Genomic DNA, 26784 nt, shown 5'->3' with positions numbered 1-26784 from the left:
GACGCCCGTGAGGGACTAACTTCTCGAGTGACGACAGGTGGCCGATCACAACCTTCCACTGCTGAGCTGGCTGTTCCTGCCGAGATAGGAACTGGTCGGCTGCCTCCCTGTATCTGCTGATCCGCGAGTCTGCGGGGAAGACTCGCCCTGCTACCGTATCGATCAGCATACCCAGGTACTTCATCCTCTGCTTGGGCTCGAAGTTTACCACGATCCCCAGATTGCGGCAGAAATCGAGGAGCCAATCCCTGTCCTGTAGCAACTGGACTAACCAGTCGTTGAGATACCTCAAAAGAAGTATCCCTAACGAGTGGGCCCATGCAGACACAAGAGTGAACACTCGCGTGAACACCTGTGGGGCGGTTGAGAGACCGAAGCAAAGTGCCCTGAATTGGTACACCGTCCCGTCGAGGATGAAGCGAAGGTACTTCCTGGAGGATTGATGAACGGGTATCTGAAAATACACATCCTTCAAGTCCACCGAAAGCATGAAGTCGTTCTCCCTGATGGAGTTGAGCACAGAGCGTGCCGTCTCCATCGTGAACCGAGACTGGTGAACGAATCGGTTCAGGGGAGAGAGATCTATCACCGGGTGCCAGCCCCCCGAAGACGGCTGTAGAAGCCCGGTGACCGATCCCTGACGATTTCCACAGCTCCTTTGCTTAGCATGGCTTGGACTTCCTGCTGAAGTGCAACGTCCTTGGATGATCCGGAAACGTAAGTCTGAAGGTGGACTGGGTTGGAGGTGAGGGGTGGCCGAGACTCGAAGGGTAGTAGATACCCCTCCCGAAGGACGTCTACTATCCAGGTCTCTGCTCCATAGCGCTGCCATGTTGCCCAATGGTTCACCAGGCAACCCCCCAGTTCCGGCAGCAGGTGAGGGGTAACGCCGTCCCTAGCGTTTCCCACCTCTCTTTGACTTCTTCCCAGCTCCCCCTCGTGAGAAGGAGGGCTGGTGACGGTCGCTCCTTAAAGAAGTCGAAGGCAGAGTCTTTCCTCTGGGCTTCGACGATGCGATCTTGGCTGCAGAGGAAGCGCTAACCAAACTCTTGGGCTTGGCCGCAGTAGCTTGAGGCTGCCCAGACGCCTTCGAGACTGCCTGGTGGACTAGACGGTCACTGTCATCAGTGCGCCTTTGTTCCACCGCAGCGTCCACCATCTCTCCTGGGAAGAGAGAGGAGGAACTCCGCACCGGTCCGTTGCGAAGATCCAGAGCCGCCTCGCACCCAGCCACCCTGGTCACTAGGGTGAGGACTGTGTCCCTACGCCGAAGAACCAGGTTGGCCCACAGGTTTGCTGTCTGGTGGGCTAGGTAGGAGATGGCTCTACCTCCAGACTGGCACAGTCTCCCAAAAGCCGGGTCCCCTTCAGGAGTGATGTCCCCGAGGTGGCCGGGACCTTAGACACTTTGAGGGACCACAGGTCTAGCCAGGAGACTGCTTGGAATGCTGCCATGGTGGTCGATTCCAAGGTGAGTGCCTCTTGCTGCGAGAACCATAGGTTCTCAGACAGGAGCTGCTGCAGAGACACCCCCGGAGTTAGCCTAGCTATCTCCGGGTTAACCTGTTTGGGCGGCATAGGGTCCTCCGATGGCACGTAGAATCTCCTCTGTCGCAGTAGAGGCGGGGGAAGTAGCTTGGACGACCTGCCAGACCGTAGCGAACCCTCCTGTCCGGAGACGAGAGCGTCCACCTGTCCCAGCACTGAGTCAGCCAGGGAAGATCGCGGCAGACCCACCATCGTCCTGGGTTCCTTCTTAGGACCCCAGAACGATTCTGAGCCTGGACGTAGGCTCAGAAGGTGGGAGCGGTGATCCTTCCCCGAGGTCGTTGTGCTGACGAATCAGCGCAATAACCTCAGAAAACGACCTCTGGATCTCGGGAGTGACTGTGTCCTGCGGAGTCGGATTCTCAAGTCCCTCCAGCAAGAACACCTCCCGAGACCCTCCTCCTTCAGAAGGAGGAACTGCAACAGACCCCTCCTGGTCTCCTCCGGCCACTTGCGTGTACGATTTGGTCGGTCCTAAGACCGTGCCAGGGTTGTAAGGCATCGTAGTGGGACCGAGAGGAGCGCGCTCCCCACGATCACTCTGGTTCGCCTCGCTCTTCCCGGTGTATCCTGAGGAAGTTGAAGGGATCGGAGAGGAAGACCTGAGGCTCCCCCCTCGCTCACCGGCAGGACCGGTGTGCTTGGGGGACTGCAGTCGATCGCCAACCCGCGGTGGTGATCGAGCTGCAGGCCTGGTCGCGCGGCTCTCCAGAGGAGAGCGGCTGGACCGAGAACAGCGGCTCTGGTCCCGAGCGTCAGAAGAGCTGCTGCTGGTCCCCCTACCTGCCCAGTCCCGGTGGGAGCAGCGGTCAGGGAACCGGCAGAGTCCGCTGTCGCGGTGGGAGTGGGGCCTGTCCTCACGGCGCGTCATGCCGCTGGAACCGGCCGAAGCGGGTCTCGGCGACCGAGGGGACCTCTTCCTTGCCTCAGCCCGCGGCCGAACTGGGACCGTCACATCAACCCTGGGTACCAGCGGATCGCCATGAGAGCGATTGCTGGTCTGGCGGGAGTCACCTGAGCGGCTCTCACCAGTCTTTCGCTCCGTGCCTAGGTCCTGGCGCCGAGCAAACTCGGAAGCCTGAGCCTTGGCTGCACGGTCACCCGCGGGTGACCGTACACCTGGTACCTCTCGCGAACGAGAGGCCAAGACGGAACCTGATGTAGCGGCAGAGCCCCTAGCACCAGGTGAGGAGGTACCGGTGTTAGCCGGTACCCCTCTGGTCCCCGTCTTCTTCTTCCTTATGGAAGGAGAGACGGGCTCCGCTCCCGAAGGAGCGGGAGGACCAACGGAAGACCCCCTCCACACCGGAATGAGACGGGCCCTTAGAAGTTCCCAAAGGAGACTTCTTAGGGGAGGAGGAGGCAGCCTTCTTCTTCCTCGGCTGTGAAGCCTTGGAAGTCGAAGGGGAAGAGGCGGCAGCAGACGACGACGACACCTTCCTCCTTTTCCTCTTCTTCGTCATCAGCTTCCTCAGGACAGTCGTCAGGTCCTCCATCCAGGATGGAGCCGGGGCAGTTGCTGAAGCAACATGGCCCGGCTGCACCTGTCCGGAAGGACCTGCGACTGGAGCAGCAACACCACGGGCAGGAACAACATTAGTAACAGATTACATTTCAGAAGGCTTAGGATATATTTTTAGGCCTATAAATCATTTGGCAACATACAGGCAGCTTAAACATAGCATAAACTTCAACATTCAAAGAAAACTGGTTGTAATTCATATGCCTACTTTGAAAATGCTTTTATGACTGTTGAGCTTATTAAGTACTATACTGTCATAATGGTGCAGACGTAGTTATGTTAACCAGTCTGAGGAGCATGTTAAGTGTGCTTTCATTGATGGCACCGCTAACCTTATCACACCGCACTTTGCACTAAGTAACGTTAAAAAAAATCAGTTCAAATCACACAGATTACGAATCATACCAATGCATAGAAATCATATATAACCATAAGGAAAATAAAGCTATGTGAATTTGCAAACTTGTTGACATGTATGACAATAGAAATAAAAAAAAAAAAAGTTCAACCCTACTTGGCAACGTCACATTGAGTCTGAAAAACTGGTTGATACAAAAAGAATCATGTCACATGAGATTTGAGCACCACTGTACCTGCTACGGAAATGCAAAAATCGCCTCTAAAAATGCTTATACCTGGCTTATAACTGCCAAGTACCCAGTACATACCCCTTAACCCTCTTACGCCAAAGCGGTAAAAAAAAAAATTGTCTCCCGTGTGCCGGAGGTGTTTCAGAGTGAGCGCGGAAGCGGAAAAAATATTTTTTTCAAAAAATCACAGCGCACTTAGTTTCCAAGATTAAGAGTTCATTTTTGGCTCCTTTTTTTGTCATTGGCTGAAGTTTAGTATGCAACCATCAGAAATGAAAAAAATTATCATTATCATATATAAATAATGCGATATATGATAGCGCAAAAACGAAATTTCATATATAATTGTATTCAAATCACGCTGTGCGCAAAACGGTTAAAGGTAACAAGTTACTTTTTTTCGTTGTAATGTACACTAAATTGCAATCATTTTGGTATATAACACTTTGTAAAACGATAAAAGCAACACAGAGAAAATATTATCACAAAATAATGCACGAATTCGTAAAGCGCGGACGTAAACAAATATTTTTTTCAAAAATTCACCATAAATCTAAATATAGTCTTAGAGACTTCCAATTTCTTTCAAAATGAAGACAAATGATTGAATATTACTATACTGTAAGAGTATTAGCTTAAAATTGCAGTTTTCGACCATATCTGATGAGTTAAAGTTGACCGAATGTCGAATTTTTTTATATATATTTTTCATATGCAATTATTGTAGAAATAAGAAAAGCTACAACCTTCAAATATTTTTCGTTTTATTCTACATGAAATTGCGCACATTTTCATATATAAAACTCTATGAAATGCCTAATATGAAACGGAGCAAATATTCCGAGAATGGGACGTACGCATTTCGGAGATTTGTGGCGGAGAATCCGCGCGCAGAGGGAAGGAAAGATTTTTTTAAAATTCACCATAAATCTAAATATTTTGCTAGAGACTTCAAATTTGTTTCAAGATGAAGATAAATGACTGAATATTACTAGACTGTAAGAGTTTTAGCTTACAATTGCGTTTTTCGACCATTTCGGTAGAGTCAAAGTTGACCGAACGTGGTTTTTTTTCTATTTATCGTGATTTATATGCAAATATGTATTTCAAAAATGAGAAAAGCTACAACCTTCAATTATTTTTTGTTGTATTCTAAATGAAATTGCGCACATTTTCGTATATAAAACTTTATGTGACGGCTAATTTAAAATGGTGCAAACATTACCACAATCGCACGTATGATTTTTTCGGAAGAGTTACCGCGCGGACGTAAAGAAAATGTTATTTTTTTTCATAAATTCACCATAAATCAAAATATTGTGCTAGAGACTAACAATTTGTTGCAAAATGAAGGTAAATGCTTGAATATTACTAGAATATAAGCGTTTTAGCTTACAATTGCGTTTATCGACCATTTCGGTAGAGTCAAAGTTGACCGAAGGTTGAAATTTTGGCAATTATCGTTATTTATATGAAAATATCTCAAAACTGATAAAAGCTACAATCATGAGTATTTTATTGTTGTATTCTACATAAAAATACGCACATTTTCATATATAATACTTCATGTAATGGCTAATTTACAATGGTACAAAAATTATGTCAAAGTGACGAAATAATTTCCGAGATGTGTCACAGATACTTTTTAGTGCGGCAAGAAAGAAATTCGCGCTTGCGCGCCTGCGTAACGATTGTAAACAAAACTACACCTTGATCCGTAAACTCCCAGCATCCCCTAAGGCGCGTGATTCAAAAGTTTTAGGCTGGTAGGCCTATAAATATTTTTCCGCGATTTTTAAAACAAACTTTTGTAAGTCGACGTAAAATACGTCCAGTCGGCACACGGGAGACAAAAAATGTCGACGTAAGATACATCCAGTCGGCATAAGAGAGTTAAGCTAAAATTCTTATAACTGTCTATTTTAACATGTCACTGCTTAATTTGATAGTTAAAACAAAAATATACCTTAAATAATCATACTAAAACAATTTAATATTATTTCAAATACAAATACATCACAAAACATCATCCCAAAGTAACCTTACATTACAGTACTCTCCTACTCCTGTTACTAAGTAGGCTATATAAACCCCTAAAATGCCTGTAACTGCCTATTTTAACAGTTCATTGCCAAACTTGACAGTTCAAATATAAATATACCTCAAAATATCATCCCAGAATATCCTAATATTTCAAAGTCATTTTGCAAAATTATGCACCAACCGACAACTGTTATTCTTAGTATCTCCTACCTTTGGCCTCCGTAACTTTGTTCATTGTTCTGTGCCTACATTTTATGTATAGTACATAGTACTATGTATGGTATATCCTTTAATGAAAAAATTAAAATATTAAGGAAACATATATCATTTCACTTACAAAAACCAATTATACTGTGCTTAGACTTAATGCAAAAACCAAAGTTTCTCTCTCTCTAACATTATAGTACATATCCTTTAATAAAAAAGCTGCAAAATATCAATGATATGACAATTTGTCGAAAATTGCATTTTTCCTAACTATACAAACCTGAGGTCCTTTAACAATAGGAAGGTAACTAGCGGCAGCTGGGACGGTCGTAAGCTTCGAAAAACAAGGGGAGAAATCTGTAGTTTTTGAAACTTCTTGTTCCGATCGTGCGCCGCGCCCCAGCAGACGCCCGAGAGGTGAAGAATCACTTTTGCTTTAGGCCCATGCAAAAAGTTGCAGAGTGAGGGGTGGCATGAGGTGGGACTATATGTAAAGGACCTCAGGTTTGTATAGTTAGGAAAAATGCAATTTTCGACAAATTGTCATTTGTTCCGATACGTAATACAAACCCTCGGTCCTTTAACAATAGGAAGACTCACTTCTTGGTGGGAGGAATCTGAGTCTTTTTGGTGAACAGACTGGTGTTCGTCCAACCCTGGTGTGCCTCCCTGGTCGTAAGAGCAAGGGAGGGATCCAAACCTCTGTCCGATTGATCGGGGTGTGCACCGCAGGATCAATGGTCAGACCTCTGGGTCAAGTACTAAGAGAGAGGCAAGCGTATCTCTTCGTACCAGCAAGCAAGAACTTGTTCCTGTTTGCAAGAGACAATCATAAAATGATGGGTTTGTCTCAAATTGGCATCCACTTCCTCCCCCTTGTTGGAGGAAGTGGTGGATATTTACTCCTATCCCTACTGAAAGGGATAGGGATGGTGCTCTATTGAGTAGCTCACCTTGCATCTCGTCCTTACCCACGCAGAGTGACGACCGTGACCTCTACCAGAGTTAGAGGGTAAGAGAAAAGATGGGAAGAGGAGCCAGTCACACTTCTCATTCCTCATCCATTCTTACGGTCACACCAGGACTCGATGCTGTTCAGCCTGCGAGGGTCTGGGTTAACTACACAACGTGTTGAGCAACCACCACGGTTCCCAAGGAAAAAGATCCAAGGAACTGTGGGCAATATCCCGAAGGTAGAAGGAGGTGCATGCGGTCCGGTTGGACCAGGGCGCGCCTGCCTTCATTACCTGCGCCACGGAGAAGTTCTTGCGGAACGCGAGAGAATGATGAAGAGGCGTCCACACTCATCCTGGGTGTCGAGTTTCTTCAGACAGCTCCGTCGCGCCTTCACAGGACAAAGCAGCATAGCCTTCGTATCGGAGGCGGTGAAGTCCATTAGGGAGGGTATTGTGAAGGACTCGAACCAATCGTCAGTTACCGAAGGGTTCTGAGTCTTCGCTACGAAGATCGGTACAAAATCGAGCGTCACAAATCCCCATCCCTTTGTGCTTGACTTCTCAAGAGAAGTCATGCAGTTTACCTAAGACGAAAAGAAGGGATAGTGTATGACCTATCCCTCTTCTCGACTTTGGTTATGTACAGTACTCATACTGACAAGCTATTAAGCGAAGTAATGATTGCTCTGGAACAACCGAACTAAGTGCCAACAGCATAGTTAGTAACTGACTCGGGGGCGCTCTGGACAGCTGCCGACTGACTGGTTCGGAATCAGTAAAGGCAAGTTGTCCAAGCATCCGGGTAAGTCACGTGACCTTCGCCCTTTAAAGAGTTATGCTGAGAGACCAAACAAATAAAATATTTGTTAGTCACGATGCCGGACGGCGCGGCGATGATTCTCTTAATGCATAAGCTCAAAAGGCGAAAGTCAATTGCCTTCAAAAGACCGAGGTCCCTGATGGCAAGAAAAATCTCATAGACGTTGAATCTCAGCTTAAGGAGAAACAACACTATGTGACGTTGAAAGAACGAAGGTAGGCAATGAATGCAACCTACGTCTTCCAGCTGAATCGAGAGAAGGAATCTCAAGATTCTAAACCTATGCTTACAAATGACTGAAAACGCTAACCGCCATTTCATTGCTGTCCGTTGTGCAATGAAAGCGGGGCGTTCTTCAGTAATGAAACACAGGGGAGGAGCGCCTGAATAACTGCTTCTCATGGGCTGAACGTTTGGAAGTAGAGCTGGCAGGTGTGGGAGTAGGCGATGTCTTTCAATACATCTGCTAATCCGGGGTGAACAATGAACAATTGCACACCTCCGCAATACAAGATATTTTTGAGGACAAACTCAGATTCCGCAAAAATCATTCGCATTATCGAGATACGATGCAGCAAGAGACTATTACAGAATTCTGTTACCGTGCGGTAAACAGAAAGATGAGAGTCGAATAGATATCTCTGTTTAAAATTCTCGCAATCCGAAGACGATGAATACTAGCGTCATCAGCAGTAGATGGTCATTCATGTATGCAAGAATCCCCGTTAATCAGAGACTTAAGTCCGTGATTGTTGGGCAGAGATACGGTTGTTATTCAATCAAAGCAGGTGAGAAAGACATAAACAACAGTCTACCTCAAAGCGGCAGCTGATACTGAAATGCCTCGGGCAATTCAATACGCAGTAGCTGTCGCTGACTCGTCATCCTGAGTTGCCAAGTAATCCTTTCCACGAAGGAATGCGTTCGGCTAGAACCACCGAGCATAAAAAGATATGCTCGAGCAATTATATTTAAGCGAAACGAATTTCGGTAAATATAAAAGCTTAAATGGTGTTGTTGTGACAACACCATAAGTATATAAAATTGAAACTGGAAACTCCTGGGAGGTTGCAGGCAACCCGGGTTGCAGTTCAATTATAATACTTTTCGTCTAGTCGCAATCCGTAGAATAACCAGGATATGCGCCTACCCCCTCGGACCATTCAACTGCTTAGCAGAATCATGTCGCGAGGTTAATATACGTAGTATATTTGTAGGATTCTGAACAACGATCTCCATCCTAAATTCTTTCCTTCAAGAAAACAAAATAAGATTGGGATCGACCACCGTCGGTCCATCTATCAAAGAGTAGAAGAGTCTTACCTCCATCTAATGAAAGCTTCAATGTTGAACAATACTAGATACGATGGTTTCAAGCCCAACTGGATAAGTCCCGTCCGTTCTTCTCTATTCCAGGTTTTGGTCGCCTATTGTGAGATAGTCTTCTTTCAGCAGCAGTCTTCTTCCTAACTGCTAGAAATTCCCAGGAATTCGAGCATCAGGCGAGGTTCCGCGATTATCGTGTAACATATCGGGGATTCTCGTCTCGCTCACTTTGGACCGTGGTCTCGCCTAGTGTTTTTGGAGATTGTAAGAAACTCTAACACTCTGAATGCGCTAGAAATTCCGTAGAATTCTAAGCAGTCTGCGAAACCCCCACCGAATTCGTCAAACGATATCGCTGGTGGTCCTCTCGATTCCCGTAGAAATCGAGAATGGGGGCAGGATCCCTCCTCAACGACCGGGCTTACGTCAGGTAGGACCCGAAGGTCCCCCCGTAGCGCAGTCCCCAACGTGGAATCTACAGAGAAATCTCTGTAGGATCCCTCCCCTTTCCCTCGTAGCCATAAGGAGAGAGGGAATGGAAGAGGAATTGGATACTCGCTCGCCTTCCCAGTGGAACTAGCAGTTGGAGAAGAGTAGGAGCAGCCATCGCCTTGCAGCGATGGCCTCTCAGAGTCTGGGAAAACGTATCGTCAGGAGAAAACGTTTTCCCGAGGAGGGTTACGAACTCTCACTGTAGGTAAGGGTCTGCCGCCACTGTGAACGTCGTCTGGGTGGGGCTGATCGACACCTGACAGGAGAGAGCCGATACCGTCCTCTGACTCATTCCAGTCCTCGTCGAGGTCGAAACCTCTCAGGAGGACCGAAAGGAGTATTTAAATATGGTGTCCGAAGCCACGTAGAAACGCCGCTGTCGCAGTAAGAGGAGGTGGAAGTAGCTTGATCGACCGGCAGAACTGAGAGAGCCTTCTTGTCCGGAGACGAGAGACTCTGGTTCGAAGACAGAATCAGGCAAGCTCCACGATCGCGGCAAACCCACCGTCGGTTTGGGTCCCTCTCGGGCCCAAAACGACTCGAGCAGTGACATGGGCTCTGCTGGTGGGAGCAGCGATCCTTCCCCCAGGTCGTTGTGCTGACGAATCAGTGCAATACCTGGGCAAAGTTACTCTGAATCTCGGAAGTTACAGCGTCTTGAGGAGTCGGACCACCAGTCCCTCCAACAAGAGCGCTCCCAAGACCCTCCTCCTTCAGAAGAAGGACCAGCAACAGATCCCTGACGGTTTGCCTCCAATCACTTGCGCGTACGTCCTGGCTGGTCCTAAGACCATACCTGGCACGTGCGGCGTCGTGACGGGATCGTGAGCGGCGCATCTCTCACGACCACTCCTATATACCTCGGTCTTCCTGGCGTATGCCGAGGAAGTTGAAGGTACGGAGAGAGAGAACTGACGCTAACCCCCACCCCCCCTCCCCCCCTCCCCTGACGGTCGCCTCCAATCCCACTTGTGCGCGTACGTCCTGGTTGGTGCCTAAGACCATACGTGGCACGTGCGGCGTCGTGACGGGATGTGAGCGGCGCACCTCTCACGATCACTCCTAGCTACCTCGCTCTTCCCGGTGTAGCCCGAGGAAGTTGAAGGTAGTGGAGAGACAGACCTGACGCTCCCCCCCCCCCCCTCCCCCCCCCCCCCCTCCCCCCCCGCTCGCTGGCAGGACCAGCGTACGTGGGGGGCTGCAGCCGATCACCAACCCGCGGTGGGGATCGATCTGCAGGCCTGGCCGCCCGGTCCCGTGCGTCAGACGAGCTGCTGCTGGTCATCGTATCCGCCCGGTCCCTGTGGGAGCGGCGGTCAGGTGACCTGCATAGCTCACTTTCGCGGTGAGACCGGGTGAGCGTCCTCGCGGCACGTCAAACCGCTGGTACCAGCCGAGGCTGGTACCGTCGGTGGTCGAGGGGACCTGGGGGACCTCTTCCCAGCCTCAAACCCGTGGCCGGTCAGAGACCGTCACGTCCATCCCAAACCGATGGTACCGGCTGGTCGCTGCGAGAGCGGCCGCTGGCCTGGCGAGAGTCACCTGAGCGGCTCTCGACAGTCTTCTGCTCCGTGCCTGGGTCATGACGCTGAGCGAACTCAGGCGTCTTAACTTGGCTGCACGGTCACCCGAAGGAGACCGTACACTCGGAACTTCTCGCGGACGAGAAACCGAGCCGGTACCTGGCTTAGCAGCAGAGCTGCCAAGACCAGGCGAGGGTGTACCAGCGGTAGCCAGCACACCCTGGTCCCCGTCTTCTTCTTCTTCTCAGAAGGGGAGACGGGGCCCCGTTCCCGAAGGAACAGGAGGACCAGCAGAAGAACCCCCCCGTCACACCGGAGTGTGACGAGCCCTTCGAAGTTCCCGATGGAATCTTCTTAGGGGGAAAACAAAAACCCGGTTACCAGCTGGTCGCTGCGAGAGCGGCCGCTGGCCTGGCGAGAGTCCACCTGAGGCGGTTCTCGCCAGCCTTCTGCTCCATGCCGTGGTCTTGGCGCCGAGCGAACTCTGGCGCCGAAACTTTGGCTGCACGGTCTCCCAAGGGAGAGCGTACACTCAGGATCTCCCGCGAACGAGAGACCGAGCCGGAACCTGGCGTAGCGGCATCGCCGCTAGCACCAGGCGAGGAAGTACCAGAGCTAACCGATACTCCCTCTGGTACCCCGTCATATCTCTTCCTTTACGGAAGGGGTGGAAGACGGGGTCCCCCCTCGCTCCCGAAGGAGCAGGAGGACCAGCAGAAGGACCCCCGTCCCACCGAGGTGGGACGGGCCCTTAGAAGTTCCCGAAGGAGACTTCTTAGGGGGGAGAGGCAGCCTTCTTCTTCTTCGGCTTATGGGCCTTAGAAGTCGAAGGAGAAGAGGCAGCAGCAGACGAAGACGAAGATGACACCTTCCTCTTCTTCGTCAGCTCACGCAGGACAGTCGTCAGGTCCTCCATCCAGGCGGAGTCGGGCCTATTGCCGAAGCAACACGGCCCGACTGCACCTGTCCGGAAGGACCTGGGACTGGGGAAGGACACACCATGGGCAGGACCAGCATGGACAGCGCAGGAACCAGGAGCGACAGGAACAGCAACCAGCTCAGGAGCGGCAGGAACAGCGGCAGCGGTAAACACAGAAGGGACAGCCAAGCCAGTAGCGGGAACCACATCAGCGACAGGTACGGCAGGCCCAGCCATCGCCTCGTAGAATCATCGGCAGCCAGCGGGAACCTGGTACTGGCGGCCGGTCCAGGGGCGAGCTGCTGGAACAGCGGAAGTCTGGGGCAGGCAACACGAAGAAAACACAGGCGGCGGCGGCATACCCCTCCTCGGTACGGCGGCGACCGGCCCTAGAAGCGGCAGACGGCGTCACCGACACAGCATGGGGAGTGTAGACCAGCGGGGGGGGGGGGAAGCAGCATAAGCGGCCGTGAAGGTTGTAGTGCAGACCGCTCCAAGGTCACCGCCCCAGACCTCGCTAGACGCTGCAGCAGATCGTGGATGCTAGGCACGCCCTGCAGCCGCAGTGGCCCATACCTGTCCAAGGTCGTCTCCCACGGATGTAGCACCTGCGGTAGCACAGACAGATTAGTAAGAGGGGTTCCCTCACGCACGGTGGGGAGGACATGCCCACCCCGAACGGAAGGAAGACCCCAAATACAAAATACGAGGAAGCTGAGCGGGGGGGCAGGAAAGAAGACGAAGAATCGGATACCAAGGGAGTCGCGGGAGAGCTTTCCGACGACTTCCTGGCAGACCTTCGCTTCCCCTACCCCCGCACAGCAGTGAAAAGTAATATGAAAATGAAACAGAATACTGCACTTGCGATTCACTTCATAGAACTTAAAGGGGGAAAGATCAATTCCCGGGTAAGAGCGGAAACTTGATCCATAATAATATGATGCTATCATAAATATATATGAAAATGAACAATACTGCACTTGCGATTTCACTTTCACAGCAATAAATCGTAAGGATTAATTCCCGGGTAAGAGCGGAAATTGATCCAAAATTAAATTTGATGCAATTAATAAATGAAAATGAAAAGAAAACTGCATTGCGAATCCACTTTCATTGCATTCTATTCATACAAAATAAGAGGCACAGGGCAAAAATATAATGAAAAAGAGTACTTACATCTTTCAATTACACACTTTCGCCCAAAATACATGACTCGGCGCGAGTGCGCCCGCCCTCGGCACCGAGACATAATTCAATTCAATTTCATGAAAAGAGCGGAAATCGCCGCCTCTACGGCGATAGCTCCATGTTGATTCATAATTAAGTAATGAAAATGAAAACAGTGTACTTACAGTTTCATTTTCAAGATCAAACAAACCATTAATAGAAAACACAATATAAACAAAGCATACGACGATGAAACGGGCAGAGAGCGATGACGAACACGTCCTTCACACCCGCGGCCGAAAGCAAAAGTGATTCTTCACCTCTCGGGCGCGCGGGCGCGCGCACGATCGGACAAGCAGTTAACTACCGTTCTCCCCTTGTTCGAAGCTTACGACCGTCCCAGCTGCCGCTAGTTACCTTCCTATTGTTAAAGGACCGAGGGTTTGTATTACGTATCGGAACAACTATTTTATTTATCATAATTTAATCATAAATGATGATCCCTTTGCTCATATATCGCAGCCTGGGGCACTGCTTGAGGCAAGATGGGGCACTCCTTCCTACGCAATTCTCTCTCTCCCCTTCAATAACTCGGCTTATTACAGCGAATTTTCTTCTTCTGTATGTTAGCGAGATGTTTTCCTTGTATTTTCCTCTTTGGCATGATGAAATTCTTGCCCGAAACAATGATAAACAAACGTAAAATGGAAGAGAATGTCAAGAGGTGAAACTCGAAGGCGTACTCTTTTTTTTACAAAGACAATTTAATAAATCATGATTATTATGAATTTCATATTCCATTTTGGGTATTGAAAAACCAAAACTTTGTTATTTATCATAAATGAAGATCTCTTTGCTCAAAGATCGTAGTCTTGGGCATAGTGTGACGTGTGCTGTCAAGCAAGACGGGGGCGTTACTATGCAACCCTCCCCTCTCTCTTCACTAACTACGCATATATTATGATATTCTGTAATAATACTTGAGCGATTTTTCTTCGTCTGTATGTTAGCGAGATGTTTTCCTTGTCTTTTCCTCATTGGCATGATGAAATTCTTGCCGAAACATACATAAACATATGTAAAAGCGGGCGAATGGCAGAGGTGAAATGGAACGTGTAGACTACTTGAAGTCTGTGATCGCACTAAATCAGGACTGGACTTGGTACCTGAGCCTGAAGTCTCCTTCTCGACTCGGGGAATGTCTACAGATGCCATTTCTCCCAATTTCTTTGACAATAATTATCAAAATTTACGATAATAGAAGAAATATTGCATTTTTTTGTACGGATCCATGTTTTAGGCTTATTGAGTTACGATAACTAATTACCCTGTAACTACGAAAGTAAGAGGAATTTTGACGAAATATTTCGTATACGTATTCTCAATTGCCATATGAAGCTCCATGAATTTTTTCATGACTTTGCATTTTTCGCCTTATACCACCATATATAGGGGTTCCGGCCGGCCCCCTTAAATAGCAATGATGCTCAGAACTGTTCAGTAGTGCCTTACTACATAGAGTACTGATACTAACCTTTTCTTTATTACAGCACCAACATGGTCCTTGAGCGTTGGAACCATGTGAGAAATAACAACCATGACAGCAGCAACCATAGCGTGGAGTTGAATGGAAGCCACTGCATTAACCTTCCCACTCTGAGCTGTGTTCTAAAGGGAAAAATATTGATAAATGATACTCTACATTGGTTTTCAGTACACTTCATATATGTAAATTCATTCCTGTAAAATTATTATAACTATGTTAATTCCATTTTCAAAATTGCACATCTTTCACTGATCATGACTAGACTAGATGTCTGATGAGTTTTCTTTATTATTATTTATTTATAATATACTACAGTATTATCAGGTAATTTCACCAGATCATTCGGTCAAAACACTTAAAGACTCATGTGGCAGGCCAAAATATTTCGTTTTTCACAATAAAAGTTTAATTTCACATTGCAGTTTTCATGAAATTTTGATAGTTAGATGAATAAAATTTTTTTTGAGATTTAAAAAAAAATTCCATAACTGATTTGTTTCCAAAAATTTACATTTTCTGTTGGCTGAAATTTTGACATTCACTTAAAATATGTTCAACTGTTTTTATGGACTTGCAAATGCATACAGGTTTATTATTATGGGTTATAGAATAGAATATAGAATTCAGGCCAAAGGCCAAGCACTGGGACCTATGAGGTCATTCAACGCTGAAACGAAAATTGACAGTAAAAGGGTTAAAAGGTATACAAGGAGGAAAACCTTGTACTAGTTGCACTTTGAAGCAATTGTTAGGAGGGTGGAAAGTAAGGTGAAAGAGAGAGAATAATGGATGGGGGTACAGTAAAAGGAGTGGAAGGGGTTGCAGCTAGGGGTTGAAGTTATGCTGCACTGAACCTTAAGTAATGCCTATTGTACACCACATGAGGTGCAATGACAACACTAACCCCCTTATGGTAATTACTGTGTGTTCTTCACAAATAAACATGGGTTGGGTGAGTGACCAGTTTGAAGACAGGATAGAATTACTCTAACTGGTGCTCTTGTTGTTTTGAAGACTGCCATAAACCAACAGTGGGTTTGATGTAATTTAATTTTTTATCAGATTCACCAATCCATAAAATCTACCCTTTTTTAAAGATAATAGGTTGTAAGTTAAAGATGTTAAGTACTCACTGACAGGAATGGCTGTTTTTTATCTTGTCACAGTAGTTGCAGCTATGGCTGCTTTATCAGTATGTATCTTATTTAATTTTAATATGAACATGAGCAGGTATTCAATATATTGCAACACTTGCAACTGCTTCATATAATTGTGGGGTAAAAACCTCCTTTTTTTTATGACAATAGTGTTGTTAGCATTCTATACCAGTTCTAGAGTCACTGAAAAGATAACATTCTGTGGTGGCATATTTCCAATAATTTTGACTGCCCAATTTATAAGTCTGTTGTACACTTACAGCCTGAATTCTCATCTAGAATTCCCATCTGGTTTAGGTCCTTTTCTATACCCTTTCTCTATGGACTGGACTTTCCACACATTGACATTTGGACACTTCTGAGTTTACCACTTTACTGAATAACTGATTCCCTTCCCTTTATATTGCTTGTCCATACCAGCACAATTTCTGAGATTTCAATATATTTTTCAGCCTCTGAAACTAAATGTCATTCACTTTCTAAATTGTGATATAAAGTTCCCAGGCCACTTCAGCCACATATCTCAACATTTTGTAATTAGTGCACCTTTTCAAAATGTTTTAGTTTCTTTGTAAATTCCAATACCTGCCAAGTACCTAAGCACAGGTTTTACAAAGGACTCATAATTTTTTTTTTACTGTTTTCCATTAAGATACTCTTATTCACAGTCAGTAATCTATTTCTACCATCAAATATGTTGTTATTTTTTCTTATTTTTTGCTGCCTCTTTAATTTTTGCCTCACAGGTTAGTATGTCATCTAGGTTACACAAAAGTTCAAACCCCTATAAGAGGTCCTCTGTACCATAATATAACCCATCTCCACCATTTCTTCACTATTAGCTCCTCTTGTACATGCTGAATATGAGAAATCCCTTTCTCCATTTAAACTTTTCAGTAATAAACACCTGCTGTGACTATCCTTAATCTAAAGTATGCTGTACAATGTGGGCTATCCTTTATCTTCAGTATGCTCTGCAATATGGTATTCCTACACCATGTCCATTTTACTAACTTCACTTTTCCTTGGCTTTCTTTGTTGTTACACAACCTTGGTTTTGCTTTCTTTGCTTTCTAGTCATTTATTCTCTATTTCACACTCCAATCTTTTAAATCTTTCTAGTAACACTTCCTCTAAGTCTTCTTATAACACCAGAACATCTGAATAAATCATCTAACAACAATCATGCACAGCTTTGTATATTCCTCAGTTATTACAGTAAATAGTAAGGGTTCAGTGATGATCCTTGTTGGGCACCAATCTTCTAAAATTTTACAGCATATAGACAATGTCCTCAATGAAGATCTTGTCATGGTACACTATGAGCAGTGGTCTTTCTGCTACCTTTTGCTACATAATAACAATTTAATTGCTTGTCATGGTACTGTGTTAAATGAATGTTGTTGTTTATATGTAAATATAACACATAGTAACTTTTTACAGGGTAATTTTCCAATTACACTACCAACAAATTTTACCACAAAATTTCCTTGCAGTAATACAGTTCACTGCATGTTCAGTGCTTTGTAATGATTTTTATTTAATGAGTCATGACCAAAGATACAACAAATTTTACTTACAATCATAAATGGCTAAATATAGCCAAAAATAATTTTATGCCTCCAACTAGATAACCGTCAAAATCCTACCCTTACATTTGACCAGAATTACATGTTCCTAGATGATCAATAAAAGGACAGCTGCTGCCTTTCAGTCTCACTTTTTTGTTAAAGGCTAGGCCCACTGCCAATAACTGTGGAAACTGCTGCCTTGCAGTCGTAATTTTTAGTAAAAGGCTAGGCGCACTGCCAATAACTGAGGTTGATAACAGCAAGGGCATGCAGTCATAAAACCCCTTTGCCAAACAATAAAATGCCTGATAATGGTTTTGACAGAAGGCAGTGGAGAAGGCACATCAGGCAACTGACCCCTCAATGTAGGGATAACGGTCGGAAAGAAGATATGTTCATTGATGAATATAAAAAAATTAAAGCATGAAAAAGACATATTGGACTGCTGAGTGGGATAAGAAAAAGAATGGAAAGCATTTGGGAGATAAAGGGAAGTTACAAAGTACCTTTAACATGGCTTGTAGTGCTCCTTGAATGAGCACTCATCACCAGGGACATCTGATCTTGAATTATTTTTATCAAATTACATTAGGAGATTTACCAGCTCTCCAAAAATTACAGGAACATTATTGGTATAGATACATGCAATATTAATTGAAGTACCAAACCATTATAAAATAATAAACTTGCCTGTATGTAGAACAGAACTCGAAGAATGTCCACAATGACATCATCACAACGTATTTCTGTCACAAGGAGCATAAGTGTTGCATATATTGCTTCAATATTGGCGAGTCTATTGTTAGCAAACTCACAGTTCTCCTGAATAGACAACAGCAGCTCATTTCCAGACTTCTTCCAGAAGTTAACATCTTGTCTTACAGGTTTTCCTATGGTCAATCCAAGTCTGGTCAATTCCAGCCTGAGGAGATTTATGAGTATATTGTATATGTTGTCGGGCAAAACTAAAATGGTATAAGTTTTACTACAGTAGTATTGAAGGTCCCTCATTATGAAACACTGAATACATACAGTATTTCACTTTCATCCATTATCCTTAGTATACCCATATAGAAAATTTCTAACGGAAAAAAAATAACTCTTGAGATTACATATTAGAATATATCAACAAAGGCCTCCCACAAAAAACAGATGATTGCATAAGGTAGTTTAATCTGATACTGAGTTAGGAGGTACAGCACCATTGTGCTGGTAGCTTTTGAGAATCAAAAGGGGGACTTTCTTTCCTAACATGTATTGTATTGAGAATCATTTGATATATGGTGCAGTTAATCAGGGAAAGCAATATATGTAGAATATATTCTTTAGTGAAAACAGGATTAAAGTACAAATGTCTAAACTGAATGGAATCTAAAGTAAAGTTTTGGAAATATGCAGGGACTGAAAAATCCAAAGCCTTAAATAGGTGGAGCTTAAATGCAAGCACTAACCCATATAAAGGATAAAACATAGTCCAGAGAGTAAATGTTAAGAAAGAATCATCATCACAATTCTCTATAATGCTTATATGTATTGTTTTGTTCAGTTTGGAAGCCTTTGAAGGAAGTGAGTTCTCTGGACTACGTAGAGTTTTAATGAAATATCAGATGTATTGAGATAAAAACGTTGGTTTCCTGTAGTGTAGAGACAGTGAAATGTGGGTTTTCTGTACAGTGGACCCCGTATTCGCGTTCTCCGGATTCGCAGATTTCTCTCTGGAACATTTCCCCCATTATTCATGGAAAATTCACCTATTTGCGGTATTTTTCTATGAGAAATGTCCACAAATTCCTGGCTTTTTTTTTTATTAATTTCATAAAATGCACTTTTTGTGATGAAACTATTTAAAAAAACAGGTATTAAAATTTTTTAGCATTTTTTTTTTAGTTTTAACTAACAAAATAGGAGGTTTTAAGCATTTTTATAGGGGATTCAACTATTCGCAGGTTCTAACTATTCAAGGGGGGTCCGGTACTCATTCCCTGTGAATACGGGGGACCACTGTACGGTATAGACAAAATACAATTTCTAAGTTTTAATGAAAAATTCTTGGATCTTTCCTATATAGTGACCCCCAAGGGTTTTAACCCGGTATGTCTCCACCTTTGCAGCATGTTTGGTACAAGCCTGTTGGGGATTACTGTAAAAACATAACTAAAGACTGTAAAAATATCATAAAGATAATGACCCCCAAGAAATAATATTAGCCCTATATAAATACCCCTGAACTCTGTTAGGGGTCACTATCTAAGAAAGATACAAAATCTTTTTCTCAAAATGAGATGGCTAAAGCTGTTTTCACAAGTGTAGTGTCTTTGCAGTAAGAATGTAAATTTGTTTACACTGATTTTAGTTGCATTTTTTAAAAAGAATAATTACAAAATTTATATTTCAATGTTGAAAATTCAAAAACAAAATAATATACTTGGTAAATGTATAACTTACGTTGGTTTCATTAGTTTGTCAGTATTCTGATGACGATCAATCAAAGTGTGTAGGATCTGCTGAACAATAAGCCGCACATCGGCATTACTTGATACTGACAGTCGCATCAATCTCACCAAGAATGACTGGGCAAATGTGGTAGAATATTGAGCTGTTGTGTATTTTGTTCCCACCTGAAACAATATGTATAGTGTTTATTTCTATTAAAGAAAAAAAAAAGCTGCTCATAACTTGTAAAAGTTTAAAACAACTGGCGAGCCTTACAAATTGAACAATTAATAATAATATTTTTCATTTCATTTCAAGTTAAGAAAAGTCTTCCATTAAGACTGAGATACATTTGAAAATATTATTGTACCCAAATATGAGAGAATCACAAAAATCATAAGCCTTTTTAAGTAGCTTTTAAATGCCCCACAAACTGATTGAAAGGAGGACTTGACAAATAATAAAGGAACTTTCATTAGTTTTTAAAGAAAATATAAACCAAAAGTCTGATCCTCAACAATACACCAAATCATGGCAAATATGCTATAAAAATGAAGAGCATCGAGAATGGGAAAAGATGACCAACCTTCAAAAGAGATTTCAAAAGTAAATGCTGTAACTTGACTTCTGCCTCTGGGCGTGGTGATTCACCATCATCAACTCTGTCACTACCAGGGACCTGAAAATAATCAGAACAGGTGTTGCAAAATAGAAAAATATTGAATTCCTACATATGTATTACGTATTTACTCTCACCAATATCGTTGATGGTGATCTAATTAACTCGTATTACTATTCAGTGTCTTTCATTTTATCACATAACCTTATACCCATCTCCCCATTAGTCTCCCTTCTTCCTTTTCACCCATGTTTAGTATGATTGAGGTAATTCATGACAGGAATTGAAATTCTTTCAACATTAAGCAAATTTTTAGAGGACAGATAAAAATACTGCAGTATATTACAAAGGTCAATTTTAACCTTGGGTTTCTGAAATTTCTACTATGCTATATGTAAGTACATTGTCCATTATTTAACATTACGAGAATTGACCATGTTATAACTAACCTTGCTCTTTGCTGGCACATTTTAGATATTAATAGCCAATCCTTCTGCTGTTTGTACTTTAAAATTCTACCTTGCACATTAGATTGTCTGGCATACCTATGGTTTTTAATGTATTATATTAGCCCCAAAAGGAAAATCAGACAATTTCTGTATCAATATCCAGTGATTGCACTTTATAAAAAGTAACTAAATGTTCAAAGATGAACAAGTTGGTTTTAGAGAAAGCATGAATTACACAGATCAAGTATTTGTGTTTAGACATATTGCTAAGCAATGTATGGAATTTTAACATCACCTTCTGATGGTTTCTGTTGATTATGAGAAGGCTTTGTACAGAATCACTATGACATTCCCAATGAATATGTAAGGTTAACTGAAATCATCCATACACAAAGTTAATGTTGGTGGGGTTTTGTCAGGTAACTGGACTGAATTGTGGAGTGCTAGGTGGGAATGTTATTAAAGTTTTTCTGTTTCCCCTTTTACAGATCTTATAATGAAAAAGAGTTCAGAGATCAAAGAACAGGTTTAGATTGGAGTATCAAGATACAGAACTGACAGACTAAAAAAATAGACAAAAACTGCTTTGAGTTTCTTATCCCAAGCTATCAAGGCATGGTTAAACATTTTTATACCCCTTAAATAAATAGCATACTTACTGAAAGGTGGTCCAGGATGATAGGTAACACAGAAGAAAATCGGCTAAACACTGTTTAGCCTCAAGTACAGCATGAGGGTTACAAGGGTATTTGACTATGATGAGAAGGAGCCCAGCACACAGCAAAGCCAAAGGATTTGCTGCCTTAGTCCATAAAAAATTTAACAAAGCAAGGTAGGATGAGGACAAAACCATATCGTCTAGGTCAGAGAGGAAATGTTACCTATGGGAGGCTGGCTAATGGGTCAGAACATTCCATGACCAAAGAATTTCTGGGAAACAATGAGTTCAAGGATGGTAGAGGCTCCTTCATATACAGTATCTCATTACTGGAGGTAGAAGGAAGTGAAGGTTCCTCCTAGAAGGAGTAAAACTATGATATTGAATAGAAAGGAATTTCCTTGGTGCAAGTCCTTTTCACATAACACTTTTGGGTAACGAGAAACATTATTCTTGTCAAGAGAGTGGGTTCAGTCAACAGTGAAGTGAGTAGAATAGATGAAAATATCACAAAAAGTATGGTTGGAGGTATAGCAACAAGTGAGGATGGGAGGTCAGGAAGGTTCTGGTTCATTGGCGAGATTTCATCAAAGATGAGAAATCAATCCCATATCTCCTACAGCTTCAGGGGCTATTGCTATTTCAGGAGCTGTTTTTTGTAAGGTGATGGAAGTAACAAGAGTGGATAGTAATTCTGCCAAAATCTGAAGTCACTCCAACTAGAACTTTATTGGCAATGATTATATCTTGTTCTGTGTACAAACATTAAGACTTAGGGTGGTGTGGGGGGGACAGACCAAGAAGAAATATAGACCGGCAAGGAAGAGGGTCTGTGCCCTGTACTGAGAGAGAGAGAGAGAGAGAGAGAGAGAGAGAGAGAGAGAGAGAGAGAGAGAGAGAGAGAGAGTGTGTGTGTGTGTGTGTGTGTGTGTGTGTGTGTGTGTGTGTGTGTGTGTGTGTGTTCCCAACATGACTTAAGTATTGTAGAGCCTGACAATTAACCAATGAAGCCTACCTTAGAACAGAGGTAAGAAGGAGCCGCAGGAGATGAAGGAACATAATATGGAAGTAAGGCAGATGTGCCGGAAAAGAAATGAGAAGAAGAAGAACCATTAATGATTGAATAAGGAAGAAGGCATAAGCAAGCAAACCATGTTTTTTGAGGAGTGAAACTTGGGAAATGAGGAAAAAACAGTCAGGCGGAGGAGTTGGAGAAGATGCACAAACAAGATAAATTTTGAGGGAATTTGCATTTTGGCTAATGATGCTCGGGAAGGAATCCCCATCATCCAGTTGATACACATTCACTTTACCTTTTGGCCCAGGAAACAGAATGAGGGGCAGCTATAGGTGGGCCATTCATGTAAAGACCTCTTGCTAGAGAAAGGGTAGGAGGAGTTGCACTTATTAATCCAAATAGAGCTAGATTATAGACAGGATACTCAGTCATCTAGAACACCTGCATGCACACCCGTCCAGTACGTGGCAGCTTGCTAATCATCCCTTGGAAGGGTATAAAAGAGAAGACAGAAGGCCAGTCCCACACACATCCCCTCTTTTGCTGCTGTACACCATAGGCAAGATGCCACATATCCTCAAGAGCTGGTTGAGTTACATGACTGTTGAGCAGCCACTACAGAACCCAAGGAAAAAGTCCAAAGATCTATGGGCAATGTCCTAAAGGTAAAAAGGAGGCAAATGTTCTGTCATGACTGCATTCCCGTCTTCAGTACCTATCCGACAGGTCCTTCCCGAATGCTAGTTGCAGACCAATGCTCCTGACCCTATGAAATCTCATCTGGAACGTATTTTTGTTCACCACATCAAGTGTGGAGTGCGTCCGTTTGATCGTTACAGAGTCAAAAGAAATGGAGCTCTTAGACACCACTTCTTGGCTGAGCCAAAACTAATAAGTTGCCAGCACCTAGTTTGGAGGTGAAGTCCTTAAGTGGTAATGCAAAATGCCTTCAGGCACTTGGTAGCCCTTAGGGCTCTTGGAAATGAACTGCTCATACACTACTGATCACCTGGCGAATCAGGCAAAAAACAGGAAGTCGTATGACCAAGACTTGAATCATCGATTCAAAAGATGTCTCCTAGATGCCAACAGCATCTGGAATTTCTATGTCATCTAAGTATTGACTAGCCCCAATGTTGTTGCTAAGCATGAATGTGAAACATGTTTTACATCCATCTTCCCTGGAATGCATCTGATTGACCACTGTGCTGAGTGTGCTACTGAAAACCTTTGCACCTGCATTGTCAATTGAGAAGATTAATGGACATTAGCCCTGCAAGATTGGCACATTTAACACAAATCATATACGAAATGTAGTGCACTGGTTTCCCTGGACTGTGAGCAAATCTTATGAGGATCCACTTTGACTGGCACCATTTGTATTTAGTAATGATGACCATCAAATCCAAAACCTTTCCTACACTTGGGTACAATATGACACGAAATTGGAGTGTGAATAGTAATAGGGAGGAGGGAGATGAGTTTTACCCTATTGAGAGGTTCTCTTACTCACTGTTGTAGCACGGTATTCTTTTTATTCTTTTTATATGTATTATATGGCGGGTTTTCTGCTCTGAAATGAAGTGGTAAGCTTATTTATATCATACCCAATACATATAAATGATAGATTTCTTTGTCTTTTATTTTGTTTTTTATTACATTTAAGATATATGCTTTTTTCAGTAGTAAAATTCATTTAATTTAAATGAATTTAATTGAAAATAAACTGTATTTCTATATAAAAATATTTATCTTCAAGGAAAATAGCTCCAGTATGGTAGGAACATTAATGTACAGCATACAAAATCAAGTGCTAAGTTTCCACTAACATTCTTATCTAGATAAAAGGCAGCAAGCCCTACAGTACATTTCTTACCCATATCTTCATACCTTATTAAGAATGAACACCATGGAGTCAATCTTCTGGTAGTCGGGCAAATGATTTGCATATTCTCCAAGAGCATGGATTAGGGTCTCTTGATAAACCTTTTCTGCAGATCCTTCTTTCCCATTAAGAACACCTACAACAGATGATCGGATATGCTCCAAGAGAGAGTTGATGATTTCTATCACAGATGGACCTGAAGTGAAAAGAAAATGTGACTATTGTATACAATAGTTAGTTTTATTAGAATTCAAAAACTCCTATGTACATTTGCCAACTTTTCTTGCTGTCAGTAAAATACTCTTATGGTAAATGGTAAAAAAAAGCATAAAAAGAATACAATCATTTTATAAAATTACCAGAAAACATATAATTTGCTTTCTCATTACACTGTACATAAAAATGGGTAGAATAAATGCTGTTTTCATAGTAAATAACTTTTTAAGCAAGAAAACAATTGTAAAAAATTACACAAAACAAATGTAAATCATAACAAGCCTTTCACATGATGAAAGAACACAGTTTCAGTTAAAATACCATATATAATGTGTATCCAGTAGTGCTGTATTTTACTAAGCATAATTTTTAACAATAATGTCTATCTCCTACTCTAAAGAATCTACAGTTGACCCTAGGTATTTGTGGAGGATGTGTACCACAACCCCCCGTGAATAGTTAAAATCCCCAAATAATTGACACCCTTCTAAAAATGCTTAGAACTGCCTATTTTGATCATTACTATTTTGATAGTTCAAACTCCAAAAAAACCCTCAAAAAATGCTTGTACCTGAGTATTTTAATAGTTTTATCACAAAAATGCATTTAGTCACGAAAATAAGTAACATAGTAACTAGTGAATATTTCTCTATGAAAAATACCACAAATAGGTGAATTTTCCCCAAGTAATGTGTATATGTGTATACATAAAGCGTGAAGGTACATAGACTGCTATTAAACACTTTTCACTGATAACTATCCATGAGAACACTTGAAAACAAATAAAGGATCTTCTTCTTCTTCCCAGCTTTATCCCTATTCGGGATGGCACTATGAAAAACCTTACCTATACATTCACCAGCAGCAATTGGTATGACTTTTGACAACACATCCGCTATGCCTGTTCGTATTTGAGGTGACTCAGAACTTCTCTCATTAAGATGTGCCATAAGCAATTCAATTACAGTAATGCTGTACTGAGCCTGTTGGAAAATTAGAAGAGTTTAAATAATTTATGTTACGATGGCAAAATTACAGTACTCATAAAACAGGAAAGATGAATAAAAAAAATTTAGTTCCACAGTAAATATGAATATAATCTCTTTATCAATTTCTAGATAACGCAAATTGGCAGCAGATTCTTGGTTCTGTTATTACTGTACTGCAGTGCATTCAACACTACTAAAACAAATGCATATATTCATACTCAATATGTTAATGTACATGAGAAATGCTTCCCTTTGTAAGTCAACATTCCATTTATTGATCTGACATTGCACAATGTTTACAATTTCTCTTGTTTCTGGTAAGATTACCATAATATTTGTGAAATAGAAATTTTACAGTTTTGTATTGAAAAGATTTCTAATGTGTGTGACCACTGAGTAGAAGGGGGGTGGACGATGTTACATCGTACACACTGCCACATCTGCCTATCTAGGAATACATGTTAATTGCTTTGACTGGAACAATAGAGTAATACTACTTTTCTTTGAGGTCATCTATACTTTTCACCGTAATAAAATCAATGTGTTACAAACTTCCTAACATTGAATTCTCTTTTGGCTTCTTAAACGTTGTGTTCACCATCATTATTTCTGAGCCCTGGCAGAATTCCAGTAGTACTGCTTCTTACTCATAGTTCTCTCTCTAAAGCTGTATCCTTTATCACTTAAAAACCAATTCTGACTGTTCCAACATGAAAACTTAGGTACACCTATTATTGTATTGGACTACCTTACCCACAATTCTTGTTCTTCTAATCTAGGTTTTTTTTTTTTTTATACTGAGAGTACTTTACCTTGTATCCAAGGATGACCTTAATTAATATTCATGGTCCTTCAATTTTTCCATACCATTTCTATCATATCTTGTAAGATTTCAATTGGGATCAATATGGCAACTCCATTTTAACTTGGCCTGCACTCACTCCACCACAATCAGTAGTCTGCTATATGACCACTATCAATGTACTCACTTTAACAGAACTTCTTTTACTACAGTTTTTATTGTGTTTGGGGATTCTTTGCATTTCTTGCCTACTCAGAAGCTTTTGGATACTAAGTGCTATTGAATAGGAGAATATAATATTTTTTGCTTATCTATTTTCAGAGTTACA

The 26784-nt window shown here is 42.7% G+C and overlaps 1 protein-coding gene across 1 annotated transcript in view; it reads right to left on the bottom strand.

Annotated features, from left to right (window-relative positions):
* Positions 1 to 26784, bottom strand: part of LOC135211334 (protein EFR3 homolog cmp44E-like) — a 171584-nt gene that overhangs the window by 13467 nt on the left and 131333 nt on the right. Inside the window, exons 10-15 of the mRNA XM_064244650.1 lie at positions 25513 to 25648; positions 24455 to 24645; positions 20407 to 20499; positions 19833 to 20005; positions 18078 to 18309; positions 14648 to 14781 (exon numbers count right to left, since the gene is read on the bottom strand). Of these exons, the coding sequence (XP_064100720.1) occupies positions 14648 to 14781; positions 18078 to 18309; positions 19833 to 20005; positions 20407 to 20499; positions 24455 to 24645; positions 25513 to 25648 (959 nt within the window). The remainder of the gene's footprint in view (positions 1 to 14647; positions 14782 to 18077; positions 18310 to 19832; positions 20006 to 20406; positions 20500 to 24454; positions 24646 to 25512; positions 25649 to 26784) is intronic.

Source organism: Macrobrachium nipponense, chromosome 4, assembly GCF_015104395.2.
Source record: "Macrobrachium nipponense isolate FS-2020 chromosome 4, ASM1510439v2, whole genome shotgun sequence".
In the NCBI taxonomy this organism is placed as follows: Eukaryota; Metazoa; Arthropoda; class Malacostraca; order Decapoda; family Palaemonidae; genus Macrobrachium; species Macrobrachium nipponense.
Note: the sequence above shows the minus strand (reverse complement) of the source record. Positions and strands in the feature narration are given on the sequence as shown.